The sequence below is a fragment of the Bombus pascuorum genome, chromosome 14 (genome assembly GCF_905332965.1).
Source record: "Bombus pascuorum chromosome 14, iyBomPasc1.1, whole genome shotgun sequence".
Taxonomy (NCBI): Eukaryota; Metazoa; Arthropoda; class Insecta; order Hymenoptera; family Apidae; genus Bombus; species Bombus pascuorum.
Genome location: NC_083501.1, coordinates 4,345,986 through 4,368,339, shown reverse-complemented (window position 1 = coordinate 4,368,339; position 22,354 = coordinate 4,345,986). Strand labels below are relative to the sequence as shown.

The 22,354-nt window shown below is 36.0% G+C and overlaps 1 protein-coding gene across 8 annotated transcripts in view; it reads left to right on the top strand.

Moving 5' to 3' along the window:
- Nucleotides 1-22,354, top strand: part of LOC132913884 (aryl hydrocarbon receptor nuclear translocator homolog) — a 47,398-nt gene that overhangs the window by 6,891 nt on the left and 18,153 nt on the right. For 4 of the 8 annotated variants that reach the window (XM_060972518.1, XM_060972517.1, XM_060972521.1 and 1 more), the window contains exon 3: nt 18,316-18,396. In XM_060972518.1, the coding sequence (XP_060828501.1) occupies nt 18,316-18,396 (81 nt within the window). Of the gene's footprint in view, nt 1-782; nt 1,132-18,315; nt 18,397-22,354 lie in introns of those variants that run through there. The other 4 variants (XM_060972516.1, XM_060972512.1, XM_060972515.1 and 1 more) reach the window with 3 other exon arrangements.

Genomic DNA, 22,354 nt, shown 5'->3' with positions numbered 1-22,354 from the left:
CTTTTTATAATTTGATCGAGGCTTCAGGGATATTGTCTTGAGGATTCCAACGCAACAGATGATTGAGAAATATATGTAGGTTCTAGAACTTTATAAGCAAGATTATCGCTGATGTCAGATAGAAACTTTCGGTAAAAGCTCAGCATAAATCCATGATTAATGAACACTCTATGAATAATCCAGAAATGAGTCTGATGTCTGTAATCTTTGTAGAGACCGAAAGAAATATTTCAGAATTAACACGGTAACGCTACATCTCTGGATAACAGAAAAATATTGTAACTTCAGCATTCCCAAGACTCAGAATAATAATTACCAGTCAGATTACATCTAATTCAACTTAAAGATCTTCGATCAACAAAAATTTACCACAGGAAGATTTCCAGCAAGTAATAAACATTCGACGCCGAAACAGCCACGGAAAAGTCTTTAATAATTAACGAAAATTTGTCACTAAAACCACATAGTACGCCACAGGAATTTAAAATAGCGAGAAAGTTTTATCACTGTTAAGACTGTGAAGAAATCTTTATCTTTATCTTTAAATCAATACGGTAAACTCTAAAAGCATAAAATAGTGGTAAATTTAAAAAAACATGTTTATCGTTGTTCAGTAACTCGGTGCTCAAGATGAATACTTAATATTCATTATAGGAATTAAACGAACTAAATAATTCTGCTACTTTAATATAGTTCCAACTCTAAAAACTTAAAATAGTGGCAAGTTAAACCAATTTTTATCATCGTTTTATGTGGATATCTAATACGGAGGATGAATATCTAATACTCTTTATATGAACTAAATGAAGTAACATTTTCTGGGAGGTGTTCGGTACGAGTTTTCGGTGTTGATTACAGTGGCAAAAAGGCCGACAAAATAGAGTACCCTGGTGGTAGCGGTATGTATGGGGGCGGGACGGGTGGTGGCGGGTATGGGGTAGGTTTGGGCCCAGGAGCGGGTCCATCGCATTACATACCCTCCGCCACATCCGTCGGCTACCAATTGCCGCCCCCGCCGCCTCCGCCGGCGTGTCCCAGCGCCGGAGGTCAGCTGCTCTCTTACGGGTCTAACCTGTCGCCCCATCATATGCAACAGACCCATGGAGACGCGCAACAGTCGAAAAGAAGGAGGTAACTTGTGTATTTCGATTTTGTTCTTACATTCCTTTGGGGCGCCGAATTTTAATTCTGCTACGATCCTCGAATTTTAATACTTGAGTCTCTATCATGTTAGCGACGAGAAGGATTTGTAGTGTTTTAAGAAAATGTTCGACGTAAAATTGAGACGAAGAAACGTTCCAGTGACGATTTTTTTTTTTTTTTTTTTTATTTTAATCGAATTTAAAATATTGTTTAATGTTAAGAAACAACATCGGGTCGAAAATGATAGAAAGAAGATAGTTGAGTTAAGACGAGTATGAGAAGGGCTTGAGAATGTTGAAGATTAGCTATCGAGCGGAAAACAAATTTTAATGTGTTTAACGTATTGTAGTTTGGCTTTTTACTCGTTTGTAATTAAAAGAGATCAGAGATATTCTTGATGGATACGTGGCTTGATTTTTCGGACGAAATGAAGTTAATATTTTCAGTTACGTAGGTTAGTTCTTTAGATATTTAGTATGTTTATTGTTAGAATTTTCGTTGAAGAAATAGGCTGTTTTTAAAAAAAAAGAAACCGCGCGGTTCGGTGTAATCGATATAGAATAGTTATAATTAGCACGAGAATATGGCCAAGTGAATTCTTGACCCATATGCTTATGAAGCTGCCTTGGTCTGGTCTTCTCTTTGATTAAAAAGATGCGGCCTTACAAAAAGGAACGCTGCATCTTTCCTTTAAACAAAGAACTTGCATTGTGTTACAATATCATTATGTGAATCACTTCCACTATATACTTCAACTCATGATTTGCTTACTAACACTCTAATTTCCAACACTTTGATATGCCGTCTGTAGAAATATTTAGAAAAATCAATCGAATACATAATCGCTAAATCCCCTTGACTTTTTACGATTGAATTCTTCTTTTCTTATGACGAAAAAAATGTCGATTAATTATATCTTTGTAACAAGAAGAATAGGAATTCACAATTGTTATTAACGAGTTGTTTCACAGCAATGCAGTGTTATTAGAATAAAATAAAATAATATCTAAAAATATTTATGTAGCTATTGACCATTCGGCAGTATAATAAAATGAAGATTTTAGAACGAACAATTTTGAAAATAATTATATATTTCTTTATCCTCAAGGTTTCTTGTATTTGTAATATCAGGAAAAAAAATTACAAAATTTAAATAATATTACAACATATTAAGACTCAACTTCGTAGAAACTTCTATTCCACTAATTCTATCGGAAATTCCAACGAGAAACGATTACATTCTCAGATCTCTTAACAACTCATTCCTTTTTCTATCTGTTTAGTTTATCTCTCCTCAAATCGTTCTCGATAGAAAACACGTGGTCAAGTCAGTACCAGGACATGAATTCTAAATTGTAAATGACTATTCTGCATGTTTAACGAAGGAAATAAAGTAAAGAAGGAGGGAAAAAAAATGAGATCCGAAAGGACAAGAGAGACTGGCAAAAGAATTCCAAGCTATGCTGCGTCGTGTTCGATCTAGTTTCACGTTGAAATCGTGACCGTTGTTCTCGCAATTGCTTATTGAAATTGAGAGAGGCAAGCGTGTGTTAGCGGTCATGGATTCGCTATTCCCTTAAATCAATAGCCCACGGGGGATACTTCTGCGGTTACCGTTCGGGAATTTCTTCTATCAGACCATTACCGTGTCGATTTATGCCAGATAGATCGGACAATGAGGATTATCGCGAAAGTAATCCGGATTTCTAACTGAACCACTTCGAGGATTACTCTACGTGTGTCCTTTCAGCGAATTTTTACCGTTTCTAGTTGGAAGTATTATCAGTTTTCTTTCTTTTCTTGTTTTGGCAGGAGAGGGGGGATTTTTATATTTACATTATGATAGAAATCCGGACAAAAGTTGAGAGATATTGGAAAAATGAGACAAGTTTTATTGTTAGCGAAGGAAAGTTTAGTTTTCTCTTTTTCTGTTCTATGAATTCTTCTAGAGAATTAAAATAGTTTCAAGTTTTGTCATTTTTCTTCCTTTTGTTATATTTTTATAAAAAATTTAGTGGAAATTTGGAGAATAAATTAGAAGAGTATTGTTAGTATTATATAAAAAAAGGAAAAAGGAGGTGGAGTTTTGATAAAGGAAACATTAATTTTCTTCTCTGTTATATGTGAGTCCATTTGCGGAATTTCGTTGGTTTCTATATTTCATTTCTGTCGAGTCATCTAAACGATTAACAAATTTAACATTAAAATCGAATTATTTAAATCGACAAAAATCATTAACCATTTCTAAAACATCTATGTGCTATGGAAACTATACGACTTTGCTATCTAAAACTTCCGAAACTCCTCAATTTGATCCCCCTAATCCACATTGATCGTTGATACTTTCGCAAACCTATTAAAAGGAGTTAAATATGATAAATGCCTTGTATTTGATTGCAATCGTCTCCTCAAACTTTGAACAATCAAACGTTCGAGTAAAATTAAAATTCTGCCTGTTATCTCTGAAATTAATCAAAACTCGGTTAATGCTTTAAGAAAGTATTAAATCTATAAATAGATCTATTTTGATGATGTAACAGGAAACTCGAAATCGTGGAAAGAACAACGTAAGATAAGAGGACAGAATCATAAGAGACGATTGAAAGGAGTGCCTTAATTGGCCAAGTGAACTTTGATACGGACGACGATCATCGAAATAGCATCGTCGAATGCCGAGTTTCTACATGAGAATTATCACGTACCGTGTTATCAGTGACAAAACAGTCCCGTCGTATTGGTAATAATTTCGCGTGGTTTGACGATTGGTCAGAAACGGTAGCTACTACTGTTGTTTTTGAATCGAGATAGTTGGATTATCGGCGAAATCCGCGTAAAAACAGCGTGGACCGTCGTAAAATCGCTTTACCGTCATCACGTGGACGGAAACACGAATATCATAGAATAGATAGCGAATTTGAAAACGTATTTACAGTTCACTAATACCACGTTACTCTGGTATTTTTATTCTTCTCTTTTTTTATTCCATTTTTTTCTCATCTTGTTTTTAACAAGAATTTCTTATTTAACATGTTTACTGTGACTGTGGTCATCGGTTATGATTACGTCTGTTACTAAATTTTCTTAGAACGGTTAAAACGAAATAAATTTCATGGACTAAGAAATTTTCAGCGATGTGACCGATTTATATACTATTGTGGGAAAAATGTACAGATAGAATATAATATTTTGCAGAAACTAATCAACATTAAAAGATTAGGAAGTACTGTACTATTTGTCAAGTGTGTTATTCGAATAAATTTCCGAGAAAGGAAATTTCAAAGCCTAAGAATATGAACTGATAACTTTTAAAGCGGTTCTAATCGCTTTGGTACCTTTTTCGTATCTTTAATGCTTGCGACGCTTAAATTCAGCTATTCAAATTTTCTAAACAAATGATAAAGTTCTCTGCTCTGTATAGAAATTTTTCTTTACATTATCACAATTTTTATAATTATTATTGTTTCATATCTCTCCTCGTATTTACTATGCTTATCAATTTTTTTAATTAATCCACTCTTTAAAGTTCTCTTAATATTTTCCAAATCTTCTTTTATTTCTATACCGTGATAAAAAATCATAAAAAGTAACATTGCTCAAATGAACACAATTAAATTTTTTCCAATGTGATTTTCAACCTACAACATGTCGAACATTATACTTGTAGATGGTATGTAAACTGTTTATTACAAGATCGGCAAATTTTTACAATGATATCCAAAACACGTCGGTTGGACGGATTATAAATAATGTCACGTTTTGGCGGAAGTAAATTGCTTCATTATTGTACAATGTCTTGTGTAACCAACGGCAGAGTTCATTATATATACAAAAGGACTAAAAAACGAATGTGCGTATGCGTACGACTTCCTCATACTTCGGCCCCCCGATACCTCCGGAGTTATAATGTTTATTGCGTGACTGTTTTTCAATCAACGCGATGTCGTTTCTACGAAATCTCTTCCCCGTTTAATTTCCGTTTGATCAAAACGAAAGCACAGAATTTTAGACGGCGCAAATAGTGCATAAAATTAATTTATCAAATTAATGATCGAAATTAATTAATGGAATGAATGAGACCATGTAATTGAATAAATGAAATTAATTTATGAAATTATGTAACTTAATAAATGGAATTAATTTATGAAATTCATTATAATACGTAATTGATTAAATGCAATTAATTTCATCCAATACAGAAGATTAAAAAGGGTGAAATGGAAAAAGGAACAGACAAAAGAAACGAAGATGACGAATAAGAAACATCAGGCAACATTTTAGTCTCGAAATATTTCGCAAGAATACTAATGTGTTAATTTAAAAAATTGCAAGAAATTTAACAAAATTACAAATTTGCCCCTAATCTCGTTCCTATTCCTTTTCATTTATTCAAAACCACCTCGGAAAGAGGAAACTGAGAAAAAAGAAAAGATAAACGAAGAACACAAAATACGAAAGAGGAACATCGGATAACCCGTTTCGCTTTCCAGCTATTGCTATTTTCTGTCTTCACACGTCGACAACAGGGGTATAAAGATCCCTTTGTTGGAAACGAAAAGAGACCCTGAACAGCGGTAGCCGAGCACTGGCATTTCTACGATCGCGTAAAAACTCGATCTATCGAAAGGGCAGTCGTTGCCGGTGGTAGAGCCGTGAAAGGGGCTTTTTTTTCCTTGCCACCACCGCTGCCACCTCCGCGATCCTCCACGCGGTTTTTCCATCGTCTGGCCATTATCCTCGCCGGTTTATTCTCACTTTCGTCGAATCCGACCGAGTCACGCTCCATCGACTTCTTCCTCCTCCTCCTCCTCTTCTTCTTCTTCTTCCTGTTCCTCGTCTTCTTCGTCAACTACTGTTCCTGGACATTCTTACGGTTAGCCGCGTCACGAACGAATCTTCTCGTAGCCTTGATGATGTATCAGTCGGGGATCTGGCTAGTTTTTACGAGATCATCGTTGTCTCGACCATCTCAAAGAGATGGCACGAGAAGTGATTTGATTTTCCATGGATTGCGATTCGTTTCTGTTTCTACGTTTCGTTCTTCTTCTTCTTCTTGTTTCTTTTCTGTGTGCTGTTCTTTTATAATTCTTTAATGAACGTTCTAATCTGTTAACTGGGTCGTTTCTTAGTCTAATGCTCTTTCGGAAAAGGAATTTAAAGGTGGAAGGCTAAGCCAAATCATACTGTGCTAGGCTGACACTTGTTTGATATATTAAAATGGAAATAAACAACAAGATAGAAACTAGAGTCTTGCGTGGGTATAAAGATAATTTTTAACTATCTTCTAAACCTAAAATAAATAAATAAAATTTGATGTGAGCTATTGATATAAGAAAAAGAGAATAGCAATATGTTGATACGTTAGATTACCATATGTTGATATATGAAATACTACTCGTTAAGCAGACTCCAGCATTTCATATATTTATAATTTGACCTTTATTTATGACATTTTAGGACGATGTGATATTAATTAGCAATACCTACCAAGGATAAAATAACACTCAAAAGGATAGTGTAAATCAACATTATACAAAAAGAAGAAAAATAGTTACTTATATACGTTCTGGTATACTTTTATACTAACAGATATTACTTTTCTACTTATAATACATTTGTATGCCATTTATTACCTAAGCTTATAATGAGGGAAAGCCTAACACAAGAATAATAATGGAAAGAAAATATTAGCCGTTAAGCTTGATAAAAGATCAGAAGGGATTACAAAAGAAGACATTTAAGAAAAAGAAACCATTTAACATTTTTTCATAAACTCTTACCTTTTAAATAATGCATCAATAAATACATTAATCATCATTCTAATAAATAAACCTGCACTTTTCAATGAATGCAGCTTCGCTTTCGACTGAAGAAATAAATCTAAAATAAATTGGATCTTATGCGAGAATTTAATAGTTAGATAAAACCATTAAAATAAATTTTCTTCGGTTGGTACGATATTTGTAGAACAATGATTCTTTATTGAGATTTTAATTCGCGTATGTTAGATGCAGGAATTATTCGTCTGTAATACGTTAATTTTGCTGAACAATCATGGCTCGTATGAAGATGCGTGTCGATACACGTTGTATGACATAAATATGCATTACGCGGTGCGTTTAGCGAGCGTTACTAATAAGCAGTTAATTATGAACGAAAATAATAAGCACGGCCGCCTCAATCTTGAAACACACTTTTCTCGTCGTCTGTTCATCCGGTTCAACGACTCCTCGAGAGAAAAGCGTCTATTGTAAATTAGGTGATATATCGAACGATCTGTTACTATCATATTAATTAGATAAAGTTTTTATTTAGGATTTCGTATACAATTATGAAAGATAAAGGTAGATTTCTTTAAATTTAACATTTTTTAAATTTCGACATTTGTAGGAAATTTAAATGTAAAACATCTACCTGATGTTATAACACGGAAAAATATAAAAAATATTCATTATGACGTTCAAAGTATATAACAAATTTGTATTTAGATTCAACTTCTTTGATTGCGTTCATAAAAATATGAATATAGAGAAATAGTCCATCGATAAGAGCAATGAATAAATATTACGCGTTTAAATAAATAATGTACATATAAATAAACGAATCAAATTTTTCAATGAAATTCAAAGTTTATTTTAAAAAAGATATAGCAAGTTTGTTCAATCAAAATGTATTTCGCCGTTGCTTTCTATAACTTTGAGTCATCTATCACGTAAGTGATGAATTCCATGGTGGAAAAATGCTGCGTCTCTAGGCAAGATCCAATCCTCAAGTGATTTTTGTGTCTGATCTTCTAATTGAAAGTGGGTATCGGTCAAGGCGCGTTGCATGCGACAATTAGTAATCCGAAGGAGTAATGTTTAGCGAATAAGCTGACTGTTGCATGACGCGCGGAGAAGACTCATTATGACGTTTTTCATCGTAGAAGCAATGTGTGGTCCACCGTCGTCACGCAGAAATTTCACAGAACGTCCTCCTTTTTTGGCTCTAATTTGTCATTAGGTGGTATCGACAAAATCCGCAATTACTTAGTTGCCAACCCAATAGATGGGTCAAAGTCATAAAAAACAGCGATACTTTAATTGAACAGTTTGCGGTATTTTTCTTTTAAACAGACTTTGAATTTCATTAAAAAAATTGAATTATTCATTTGTATATTTAATATAATATTAGGTACACCACAGATTAGATGTCTGTCGCCGATGATGAAAAATTGCTAAATGTAGAATAAAAGTATATATATATAGCTTTAATATATGCTTTAATTGGGTATTAACTAAAATTCTATTCCGATAAATAGAGCTCTATTATAAATCCAATATAAATCACAAGTGATACTCGAATAAATTAAATAATCCTGAAGCGAGCTACTCATCATCTATAAGTATTAAACATTCAAAGGGTTGAATCTGCATTTATATAATAATATATATAATATATATAATATATAATATATATAATAATATATATAATATATATAATATATATAATATATATAAGATATAGAAATTGAAAATAGATTAAAAGATTACTAAAGTTTATAATGTGTCAGTATGAAATTTTCTGTTATCCACCATTTTAGTATACCGTACTAAAAACAGCAGGGCCGAGGCGAAGAATTCCCCGTGGTTAGGATGTTACGTAACGTAATGATCTGGTAATCGGCCGCGTGAATTCGCGAACGGCCACAAATCTCTACTACGTGACGAATTCCGCGAGCACCGGGTTTTGTTTGGTCGACGCGTACCACGTTAAGCTGGTTGGCATTAGGCGGACAGCTCGTGGCTACCATCGGAACAGCTTGTGTTTCCTGCATCGTATTTAAGAGGAATCCACCGATAACACTATCCAGCACAGATTCTTCTCGTTGAATTTTTATCGTTCTCTGATAATCCTCCTTCAAAGCTTCTTCGTGTAAATATATTCCATTTTACTCTTTAGTAAATTTGTTTACATTATTCGAACAACAGCGATTATTTATCGTTTGAATTTATCTTTAAGGACCATGTTGTTGAAAAGTTTCTTATGAAGAGAGAAATACGGAATCTTACGATTAAGAGTTTTATTCTTGTATCAAACTCTTCCTCCAAGCAATACGAATCTTCTTGTACGTTAAAAGGAGAATGGAGATTGGAATATAAAAATTCAAAGACCATAACGTAGTTAAGAAAGCTAGTTACATAGATAGCAACTCTTCTTTCTCCAAACGATACAGAGTGAAACTTCATTAATTACATCCCCTCTTAAAAACAACCGACCACCCACTAATTAAAAAACTTTTTACCTGGCAACCAAAATGTAGCCTAAACAGTCTGGAAAGTGGCGTAATCGTTCTTAAACGAGCGTGTAATAACAAAAATGAGAGAAAAGAATGAGATTATAGGTAGAAAGTGGGAGTCAGAGTCGATAGAGCAGTTACACGGTGCATGAACAGGGTGGTAGCAAACGTTTCGCCGGCAATTAAGCGGATCTCCCTCTAATTTCCTCTTCCTTTTTGCGTTTTGGTCGCGTGACTTTCCGCTCGAGGCGAGCCCCCTATACTTGTATCGGAAACAACAATAAGGGTTTCCTCAGCCGTGAGAATGTTCCCCTTCAACGTTGTTTTCGTTCCATTCTACCGTGAAGCTGAAACCTCGATTCTCGTCCACTCACATTGTATCTTTCGTCGCGGTCCGGACGACCTAAAACGACCCAGAAATTTTCTGGCAACCGATGAAAATCCACCCTTCGCACGAACGTACGTTCCGATGCTTTCTTCTCCCTTTTTGTTTCCTGTGATTCTATTGTTGCCTGGAAGTAATTACATTCGTCGAACCGTTCCGCTATGACTAACGAACTGAAACGATCCAGATAAATTGCTCTATTTTTGCTACGTTTTTACCGAGCAAAAAGGAAGAGAGAAGAGTGTGAGGAGATTTTGGTAAGAGGTGGAAAGAGGCGTGAGTGATCGGTTCATTGAATTCGAGGGTGAGAGTTCCTGTGAGGGTGCAACAGGTATTGGAGCGATGCTGATAACATTGAGTCTGACGAATACTCTCTGACAAGTTTTTTAATGTACAGTGGCTATAGATAATGTTGATATACAATTGTATTTATTATTATGTATTACGTACTAATTAATCAGTCTAAATGGTGAAATATTAATTAGCTCTTACGTAAGTAGTACACCACAAGTTACCAGTATTTGATACTATTATTTGCTTATTTTTCTACTTCACGAGTAAAATTTCGCAATTGTAAGCTTGGTGTAATGTAATTGTATCGATTGTAATTGTGATTTGTCGTTCACATAGTAGGATTTCACGATAAACAGATTCAGTCATGTGTTGCCAGATGTGCATTTAATCGAGTACTACCCAAAAATTTCGTTTCAATAAATGCAGTTCTACTATAAATCCAAAGCAGATCATGTTTAATACTAAAAGAAAAAAGAATACTAAATTAAATCATTTTGAAACAAATCACGCCTCCTCTATAAATATTTGACACTCAAAGATTTAACTTCCAGTTATCCGAAGCAAATAATCTAAACTCTTCGGCGAAGCTCTATGAAATCAGTGGAATTCTATCTATGTGAACTTTGGAGATAAACACTTTATATAATGAAAGTCACTGATTATTTTCATTGCCAATGACTGTTTGTTCGTACAAAAGCAGCTCACATTCAGATAAGCCCAGACAAGTTTCAACAGAAATATAGCTTTAATTGGGTATTAACTAAAATTCTATTCCGATAAATAGAGCTCTACTATAAATCCAATATAAATCACAAGTGATACTCGAATAAATTAAATAATCCTGAAGCGAGCTACTCATCATCTATAAGTATTAAACATTCAAAGGGTTGAATCTGCACTTAGCTAATCCAGGTAACCCGAGTCTTCAGCCAACCTCACTCTACTCTACAGAATCTTGTATAGCGATCGTGGCTCGCGGAAAACTCTGTGCAAGAAGTCGGCGTATGTACAAGAAGAGGGTCGGCAGGAACGATCGGGGAGGCGGTGACCAATAAGGTCGGCGGAGAACGGATAAGAGTCCCGGAGTCGGAGAACGATGGACCGCCTCCTGGGCCCGTTCCCCGGGCCCGCCAATAGCTTCGCTCTTTCCTTTTAATATGCGAACACTCGCCGCCGTTCGATCGCCGTTCTCCTAATGAAAAAAACTCACGCTACCTACCGCCTAGGTGTTAGATTTCTGGTCACCGTCGCTGGACATTTCTACTCGCTAGCGCTACGCCTTCCTTACCTCGGCTCACGTCGATTCTACTTTGGTTTCCTCCTTTCGATCCTCTTTTTAGGTTATGGCTAACCTTGCATTTCTCGAGGCATCGTTTATGGGATATCGTGGCCGAGGTTAATTGGAATTAGTGTTTTATAGAATTGTCTAGAAACTGATGAGAGTATGAGGATATGATGTTTCGGGAATTGGGGTGCATTAGTTTGTTGGAGGTTGGAGGAGCTGCGCGAAGATAGTCGAAAATTTGGTAATGTTCTCGTCACATAATTTCAATTTAAGTTATGAATAAGTCCTGGACCTTGAAACGCTGTTTATGGAGTGTCGTGGTGGAGGTTAGTTGGAATTTGCGTTTTGTGGAATTGTTTCGTAGTTGATGACAGGATGAGTAATATTTTGAGGCTTTTTAGTGGAGTACTAGCTTCTTTGAGGTTAGCGAGATTTTGGGAAGATAGCAAAAGATTTGGTAGAGTCTCTTGATTAGTCATTTTATTTTAAGTATAATTGCTATTGTTTCACTTTCCCCGTCTTTCCGTCTGTACTATTTTATCGAACTCTGCGAGGAGTTGACCCTACAGGACCGTAATGTTTGCATGATCCTGTATACGAGGCAGATCAGTTGCATCCAAAGTACACGGCTTGGGCTGCAGATACGGGCCGAGTGTCGGACGTACTACAGGAAGGAGCCTAGGTGGATATAGCACACGTGGACGTAGAGGAATGGCGAACGTAAATGTACGAGGACGATCGCAGACAACGAGCAGAAAAAGGGGCAGGAATAGGGGGACAAGGGGGTCAAAGTCGTGACCACGGTGTCGAGCTGGAAAAATGCAAAAAGGCGCCACCGTAACCTGAACAGAGGCCACCGTATCACGTGACTCCCCTTCTTCTTTTGCTTTTTCCTCGAATTATTTCGGTCCTCTGCTTTCATTTCGTAAAACTCTTAGGTCTTACCCTCTTGTCTAATTTCGTGTATTTTATTGTACAATTTTTGAAAGTTCATTATGTAGCCCATAAGCAGTGGTGACTTGTCATGTATTATGAATTTTAAATATTTCTGTTGATAAACTAGTTTAAAACTTGAAGTTGAGTATTTAATTAAAGTGTGGTGTTGAGTGTTTCGCCCTGAAAGTTAATTTACAAACAAGTATCGCGTCTATGGAAAATATCTCTGAGTTGAAGTATAGTTTGTCTCTGCGTCGCACATATTTTTCAGATTGCAAAAGATCCAAAAATTTCTCAAGCTTCCATCCGTTCTCAGAATTGAAAAATATCGTGATCATCGAATAGCTTTTCATCGGATGACAAATCAATAACTATAGTAGTGCTTATTTTGAGAAACTTCAAGCAGTTATTTTTCAGAGCTGTATAGAAGTATCGAAATTGATTAAAACAATTAAAAATATAAAAATTCGTTGAATCATGAATCTTCTTAATTATCCCGGTACTTGTCCTATAAAGTCGTCGAAAAAATTCCAATAAGAAGGAGACTAATAACCGTGTTAGTTTAATAGAGTTACCTAGATAATGTACCGTAGGAATTAACGAAGCAAAACTTGAATAATGAAGATCGTTACGCTTCGTTTCTAGAAACGTCAGATTTTTGGTACGATATGGTCTACAGATTTGAATATTTGTAAAATGTTCTCTTCTATTCTATCAACTCCATCATCTCGATCATATCCTCACCAATTCATCAACGGCATCCCCACCATTCTTCATTCTTCTCCTCCATTATCTTTATCGTAATTGATCTCGATCGACTACCTAAACATTAACGTGTTAATATCTTCTCCAATCATCGAGTTAACAAATCGATCTCGTCTCTATCAAAAACAAACGAACCAGAAAGAAATCCCTGAACGTACAAGGCGACGATCGTTGCTATTCGCCGCGTGTTAAGATCGATCGCAACGCGTGTAACGACGCATCTCATTAACGCAAGCCGATACGAAGGAGAAGAGGAAGAGGAACCGGTCGAGGAAAGGTTATCAAGACATTATTACGATCCTTATACGCAGGATAATGGCCGATCAGGGAACGTGCTGTTCCCGGATTAACGAAGCTATTATTTGTTGTTTTTGTCGCACGTTCCTGGGATGAGATTCGCGCGTTTGCAAGACCGTTAAGAAGCTCTTCGTTTTATGTTCGAACGTTTTTGCACGCTTGGGTAATCGTATATGGTGATTGGGAAGATGTATTTTATTTTTATCGAGAGAGAGTTGATCAGGTTGTTTTATATAATAGCAATTGTAGTCTTGGATCTTTTGTAGAATTTTTACACAATTCAATTTGTCACGGATGAGATCTAGTTGAGATTGTTTTATATCATTGGGACCTTGAAATTCTTGTAGAATTTTTATACGAATATAATTTAGAAATTTGATAAGTGGTTCGATCAAATTTTGTTTGAATAAATTTTACTTAGATTTTATTGGAACGAATAGAAAATAAAAATGTTCGATTTATAGCTGGAAGGTTCGGTTAGATTCGTTTTACGTAATTTGTAAGATTTTTATGAATTCGATGTGGTAACTAAATTTAACTTAACCAAATGTTAATTAATTTTCATAAGAACAAAGGGAAATATAAAAGATATATAATAGTTTTTAACAATTGATTGATGAAATGTAACAGATAATTTAAATGTTTATAAAAGCGGACGAGAATAATGAATAGAAAAAATACAATAAAAGTCAACAAGAAAGGAATGAAAAATAAATAGAAATGAACGAATACAACATATTTAATAAGTTGGAGCAGTGCAAGGGTTGGAGAACGCAATAATTCCTGGTTCGTAACACAAAGATTTAGCGTTGCTTGCTTCCGATGATTTACTAACCAGATAAGAAAGATAAAAATCAGAATCGAGACTCCATTCCCACGGCGTTCGTGGCTACAAATTATCGAATGCTCCAAGATCCGAGAAATACAGAGATTTGTGATCTGACTGCAAAATCTACACGTGCGCGGTCCCCCTCTGAATCACTATACTAGACACTTTCACCGTGTTCTACCATCGATATCCAAAATGTCGTTACCTGCGATTTCTAACACGTTCTCCAAATCGTTTCAAATAATTAAAATAAATACGATAAATATGAACGAAAATGATCATTAAAAATTTCATTTAAAGAACACGAAAGAAGAAAATAATTAATATGAATTATTAATTCCTGACTTGTATTATTGCATCATAGGTGATATCTAATAGTTTAACATTTGAATTGCAGTACTGGAATTCTACTGAAATTCCAGTTGAAAAAAATATAAAAAAAGATTTTCTCGTAGCATTTCTGCTTATCCAAAGTATAGCCTAATCTACAACCTATGACTAAAAAGACGACCAATTAAAATCTAACACAAATAAGCTGTGTTCACAGATCCAAGTGGTTGACTATACTTCAAACTTTAACAAAATTTTTTAAATCTCGGTTCATTTTATACATTTTTTCGTATTACGTGAATTTTGCGCAATTTTGCACTTTTAGATTTCCTATAAATGCATTAAAGTCCACAGTCTATTTATATAATTTCATCGATTTTCCCTGTTTCGTGGAGTTAACCGATTTGTCAAACAAACGGCTTAAATAATCCCAAGAGCCTTCCACTATCCTCACTCCTACCACCCAAACGCGGCAAATCTCCTAACCGATCTCCGCCACGCACCGGACATCAACGTCTCAATGAATCCCAAAATCCCCTCCCTCTGGGTCCCCAAAAGCGGCGGCCTCTTACGGTGGTCGAGAAGATTCGGGCCCATGTCCGGGGACACCGCGTGTTCCCTGGCTACCAAGCATGCATACGTATCTGTTAAGTCGACGTAATACCGCGAGCCGCATCATTATGTACTCCATAAGTCTCCAGGTCCTATCGTCTCTCCTCGTCTCGCTGTGTATCCGACTCCTCCGTGGCAAAAAAAAAAAAAAAAAAAGGAGACCAGAAAAAGAGGTTCAAAGCTGGCAGACATACAGAGCGAGTATAAGGAAAGGGAGGGGAAGAGGGACGGTGAAGGAATATGGGGCCTTCTCGTTGTACCCGGATACAGTACGGGCCCTACAACCCCCACCGCCACCACCTCTGTTACCTATGGGTAGAGTGGTAGGGGGCAGATGCTGATGCTGTAGCACAGTGTAGCGTTTGCCAGAGCAGAGGAAGAGAAAAATGTATGTATGGGCAAGGGAAGGGGATGGAGGAAGGGGATCTCGGTTTTTCGCTCAGGGTCAGAGGCGTACATTAGAGATGGGATCAAGTATATCGCAAATAGGCTCGAATATGACTAGAAAGTTTCGAATAGATATGGTATAGTTATGAAAGTGTATACTGCCCGAAATAGTTAAAGGATCGCTGCTATAAATTGAGAGTTAGGGTTGAGAGTATATTAGACAATGTAGTTATAATGTAAATTAGGTAAATGGGCTCAAATATGACTGGAAAGTTTCGAGTAAATAATAAGGCGTATTTATGGGCATATACGCGATTCGATATAATTAAAGGATAGCTAATACGAATTAAGAACTAGGGGCGAGATCGGATATATTGCAAATGAGCTCGAACCTGTTTGAAAAGTTTCAAATAGGTTATACGATATAGTTATGAATATGTACTGAATACATATTGAAATTGATCCCATCCCTAGCGCACATTAGCTTGATGTAGTAGTTTGACGATCGACTGGATTTGTATATGTAGAGTAGTGTGGCTAACGAGAGCACAATTTTCTATTCTGTGCTTAATACAACCGCTTCCTTGATCGAGGGTACGCGGCTGACACCGGGGTAACGAGATGCCAATGACGGATTTACGATGCATCCTTCACTCTTCCTGCCATTTCACGTTTCCTCTTTTTATTCTTCTTCTTCTACTTTAATTAGATCATTTTTGTTATCGACTCTTATTCTTTTGTACCGTCGTTTGATTTTTTCCTTGGACAGGGTGGTTGAGAAATATTTTTATTTTAATATTCCATCTTGAAACATTTTCATCTTAATATTCAATCTTGATCAGTTACACTAAGAGTACCTTAATCAAGAATAAGTTAAAATGGGGAAGATACCAGGCTTAGAAACGCTAAAGTATAAATCAAGTGTACCTATATCTTCCGTACCTTGGTCAAATCAGTACATTCACACCGGGCATGTAGTAATTTGACAAATTAACATTAGTAGCATATATTCTTCTCTGAAGAACGAAGACGAAGACAAATTGTTGATTAGGCAAGAAAGAGAACGTATTGCCGAGAACAGATGCATATATCAAAGAAGGGATTATACCTCTAGTAAGAAAAAATGAAGTTTTTATTGAGATATAGAGGAAATTGTAAGGTATTCTCGACTGTATCGATTAATCAATTATAAAGTGTGACTTTTACGATTTAAAATCAATTAAAAGAATACTCAAAAAGATTTCAATACTTTACATAGAATATTCCTTGACCATGTTTTGCTTTTTTTCCTTTTTAGAAAAAATCTTATTTTATTATATTTAATTAATACACACTTCTTCTTACCTAAAACTTCTGAAACCTTTAGAACCTAATTAAACGAATATAACATCACGCGTGTCCAAGAATTCAAGTCTGCCCAATGTCTAAAAATTGTATTACTGCATTTGAAACTAACAAATGTGTCGTGACTCATGAATAGAAGTATAATAATTTTAATCTTATAATTTATAACTTCGAACCCTTGCTTAATCTGCAATTCCACCCTGCATAACTGCGAGCCTATAGAAAACTAAAACCGAATAGTATAGTAAAACCAAATGTCGTAGAATAAACGGCCTTGACCAGACAATATATTTAGACCCGTCTGAAAATTACAATGAAATTCATATCGAAATCCATATTTATCCTTCAAACTCGGCCACGTGAACGCGACTTCGTCACCATAGTGATATAGAGAGCAGAATGCTCGCGTGAATATTGCATGAGAGGGTCTTCTCTATTCGCGCTTACTGTTACACGAACGATCCAGATTTGGGGAAGTTGGATAGGCGACGGCCAATTTTGTAAGGCCTCGTGTCGCGTTTGGTAATCCGGAAGTGATTACACTACGACGTATCGGCGACGCGACATTTATTCACGACGTACATAGAATATCCGATCGGTTAAAACGGCAGATGGACCTCGAGTAACGACGTTCCACGAGAACGAGAAGGTCGAGGAAGAGTTTTCGCGTGGCTTTTTTGCGCAACGGAATCCTCTATTTATGCCGATCGACGTTGACGACCGTGGCTTTTGCCACGTGCTTCTTCCTCGCCTTGTTTTATTTTATTTCGCTCGTTTATTTTTTCATGTCTCGTAGTTTGAAATATTAGATATCGGACATTTTTATGCATAGGTGTACTTTCTAATATCTTCAGGAATATTGACATATACAGTGAATTATAAATTAATCACATATTGATAAATCTATAGCTTAGTTAAAATAATCACGTTGAAATAAACCGTCTGTTTTTTGAAAATTGAACAGTAACCGTATTACGTAGATAACGTAATCGACAAATTTACAAAAAATGGACTCGATCAATTCCGCTTCTAAGATGCTCATGTATCAATAAGAAATAAGAAAATCAAAATCTATTTTTGATAATTGCCTGTTATTTTACTATGTAACGATGGTCTAATTGACTGGAAAAGCAAAGATTATACATTACAAAATTATATTTTTATTGAATATGAAATATAATTGACACACTATATCAATATATCTACATAGATTCAACTGCAACATCTAGAATATACAATGATCATCTTCCCTATACTTATTTTCTATCAGTAAAATCTCTACCTTCATGATTGACGTAATTCATTTGAAATATTAAAAAATACATATGTCTTTTTAATTAATTAATTCCTATCGTAATGAGATACAGGAATAATAATAATAATTGGACCTAGAACATCGTTTTAAATGATCATAAACGCCTGTATCTTTACAGATCCGACGAGGATGATCCTAGCGGGTGTAAATATAGAAGGCTGGAGAACGAGAATGTACAGGACAAAGAAAGATTTGCGAGGTGAGTGTCAGGCTCGACGTAACTTGCATGCTGTTCGCCTTACGATAAATGAGAGGGGTCGGTGAACGGGTTAAACGTCTCCCCTTTTTTTTTCGTTGGAAAAATGCGTCCTTTCCTGAGCCAAGGGATTTTTGCGAGTAGACCATTTGCATACTGAACATAGAGCACTTGTTCTCTGGAAATTTTCAACTAGAAATCTGCTAATGAACAGAAGTATTATATTAGTGGGATTTAAATGATGTTAGGCGAGCTTTAGGAATTAAAAAATTTTTAATTTGAAAACAAGGACTGATATTTAGTAAAATCCCTGTTAACTTATTAGAATTTTCTATGTGATTCCATCAGAAAAAAATGTTGTGTTTTATAAAAGAGCGTTTAAGAAGGCTCTTAGTTACAATTCTATCAATGCATTCCGATGGAATTCTGACATCGATTTATTTTAAAAAAGTACTTATTTGATACTTTCTTCTGCTGTGTAAAGCTTCGTACATTTTGTTCTAAGACTCAGAAACGTCAAAAAAGCTGAAACTATCCAACAGCAATTAGTTCCCTTAGTTTTATAAGAATCTATATTTTCGTTTGATAAAAGTATTAAGTAATAGAGAAGCACGATATAACCAGTGTATATATAATTAAAAAAACTTGAGATTATCGAAGCAGTTCGTCTCCTTAGTTTCGTAATATCTTTATTTCGGCTTGACGAAAGTATTAAGAAAGAGAGAAGCAGAGACAAAGGGAGGACAAGTCTCCTTCCTGATACTGATGGAGGAGGGCATTGTTAATTCGTCTCACGAAATCCTGGGCCAATATGTTCCACCGGTACACCCTGTACATGGCCAGCCAAGTACGAAGATACATACATACCTACATGATACCCGCCAATGTGAGTCGATAGCGGAATGGGAAGCCCTCCAGGCTGCTCCAGCGTGGGAACACGGGCCACTTATACGCGCGCAGCGTTCGCATAAGTCCCGTCCGCGGCGAAGACACCGAGGATCTCGATCTTGCGACGCGATACCACCGTTGACACGCCAGGATCCATCGAAATGATATACGACGAGCGATCGATATTATGCCGAACTGTTTGACTACAGGAGTGCTGTTGCGTTTCAGGAATAACAGATGGGTTCTGATGAGTTTGGCTCTGTTTGCGTATACATACATACACGTAGAAAGGTGAAAAATGAATTGTCTTAGAAAAGAGGATGATGGATATTACGTCAGACTTCTCGTCTAGAGAAGCGTTGTAAATTTTCAAGAATGGGTTCTGACAGGATTTTGGAAAAGAGAGATCGATATAGGTTGGTTAAGGTTTGAACACGTTTGTAAATGGAAGGTTGAGCATAAATTGCATCAGGGAAAAAGGTGGTAGGTTCAGGCACATAGTAGACAATAGAAGTGTCGTTGGTTTTAAAAAATAACATATGTTTCATATAATATATAATAAACTGGTTGATATATGGGATTGTTTGAATTAGGTTTGAGCATGTTTGCATGCAGGACGAAGGTTGAAAATGAATTGTTTCAGACATGATTGAGATGGATATATCAAATCTCTCGTCACAGCAACTCTTTAGATCTCAAATCCTTCAACTCTATACCCTCGTTCTTCAATTCAAATCTCCCACGCCAACTACAAACTTGTTCTTCAACAGCAATTTTTCCAAAGGAGAAACTACTCTTCGCTCAGAGAACAAAACGAAACTTCACTTTCAAAAAAAAAAAAAAAAAAAAGAAAGGAAGAAAAATCAAAACTACCACCTACAACTGGCTGAAGTTCTAAAGAAGACATAACTTCCGTTTGAAAGAACTGGATGCAGCATCACCATCGCAAATTCTCGATGCAAGGCTATACTCGCGGTGGACAGACCTTCGTCTGTAACCGCGAATTTGCGTCGGAACCGCTGTATTTTACATTCGCCCCGGCACCGGGGCAAACTAGGGGGGTGTAGTGATTGTAGGCATGGGCCACTGTACGTACGCGTTTCATGGAAAAGTTGCGGCGGCGGCGATGTCGCGGCCGCTCGGATACCTCACTTTTAACGTAATAACGCAATTACCGCCTCCCGCCGCAAGGCGTACAACCCTCTTATCCTCCTTCACCCGGTGAAACAGGCCCGTCCACCCGCCTCCACCGCCATTTTCTTCCTTTCGTTGAGTTTCTCCTCGGTTTTCGGCGGCAAGGTCACCGCGATAAACCGCGAAATCTGCGATGAGGTTGGTTTCTAGTTGGTTTCTCCGTCGGGAATTTTCTAAGAGAATTTTTTAAGACCGTATAGTTAAAGAGAATTAAAGAATTTTTACATATAATCGTTCCTTCTTTCTTTCTTTTTTCTCTTCGTTTGTTTGTTGGATAAGAATTTTTAATACTGGAATTAGTGGGAATGCGGATGTTTATGCATTTATAGGAATTTTAAAATGCTGAAAATGCGCAGAGTGTATACGATACGCAAAAATAGAAATATTGTACTTGCTGTGATGTCTAGTGGATGAAATAAATTTTGAATTGAAGTTTCATTCCTTTGGTTACATTTATAAAAATGCGAATTTGTAGGAACTGTTGTCATTGTCTAGCGATAACGGAATGGTAATTAAAAGCGTGTGAAATGGAAGAAATGGAGGGAACAGAGTGAGAAGCGATGAAGGAGATGAAGGGAGAAGAGATGGTTAGAGAAGGAGGAAAAGAAGAAACAAAAAAGAGGAAGGATAGAAAGAAGCATCAGGTTGAATCAATATTTATACATAGCGTGTATTGATAATATGAATATAATATAAATATGTATATTCGTATTATGAACTATCGATATTTGTTTATGAAGAGTTTCTTTACAAAATTTCCATTTAAAAGAGAGAAATTCAAAAGAATCATGACGACATTTATAGAAAACAGACAACGTTTTAAGATGCACTTTCGATGAAAGTCATCGACACGATACGATCTTTCCGACCGCACGGAGATAGTACAGAAATATTTGAACTATGAAAATATAAATGAAGATTCGCCGATGGAAATGATTTTGCGAGCTGGTTATAGTCATTAGATCCTGACGGTCTTCCATTACCCGTAATGTCAGGCCTGTTCCTGCCAAGCATAATGGAATTATAAGACGATCTGCTCGTACAGTTAATGGCGGTCAATGACAAAACGAATAAAGAGTCGAGGGAACCTAAAAATGAAGAACAAGAGTTTTAAAATGTCGTTAACCTCCTGTAACCAGATTTTCCATTGCTTATAAAAAGAAGAATAAATCATCTCTCGTTATGATTTTTAATAATCAAAACAAATAACCATTTAGGTTGTGCTTCTTTAGTTATGCCCATCAAGATAAAAATATGAAATTAATGAAAAAATGAACAAATATAAAATTACGAATAACCACTTAGCATAGTGGAATCAACTTCTGTGTACATTTCTGTGTACATTTATAGAGTTTCGTACAGGATTAAATTAATAACAATTGACTTTTTATACCCAATAATTACTACAATATTATCTCATTAAAAAAATTATTCTATCACATTTAAAGAGTATTATTACTTGAAAAGGTTATTATATATGTATGCGCAAGGTTAAAAAAGGAATATTAGAAAGATCATTGGTTGACTTACGGTTGCACAGCAGTAAACCCAAGACAGGAGAAAATTTATCTTTCGACACTGGCCGAGATTATAACATCTTCGTTCGTAAATGATTTAAAGGGCACTCAACGGGTCGCATATTCGACGTGAAATTGCCTATTCCGATGTTCTATTATTTTATGAGCCGGTTTATGTTTGCGCGAAGCTCAGACACGACTGCTGGCGACCCTTTTCTTTTTAATCAGAATCTTTCCTTTCCTAAAACTATTTAAAATTAGTTGTGTTATCAGTGCTTGAAAGAAAATTCAAAATTATTCAAATGGCAAAGGAGAATTGATATAATTACAAGAACTAATTAGATACTGATATTTGCGTTTTC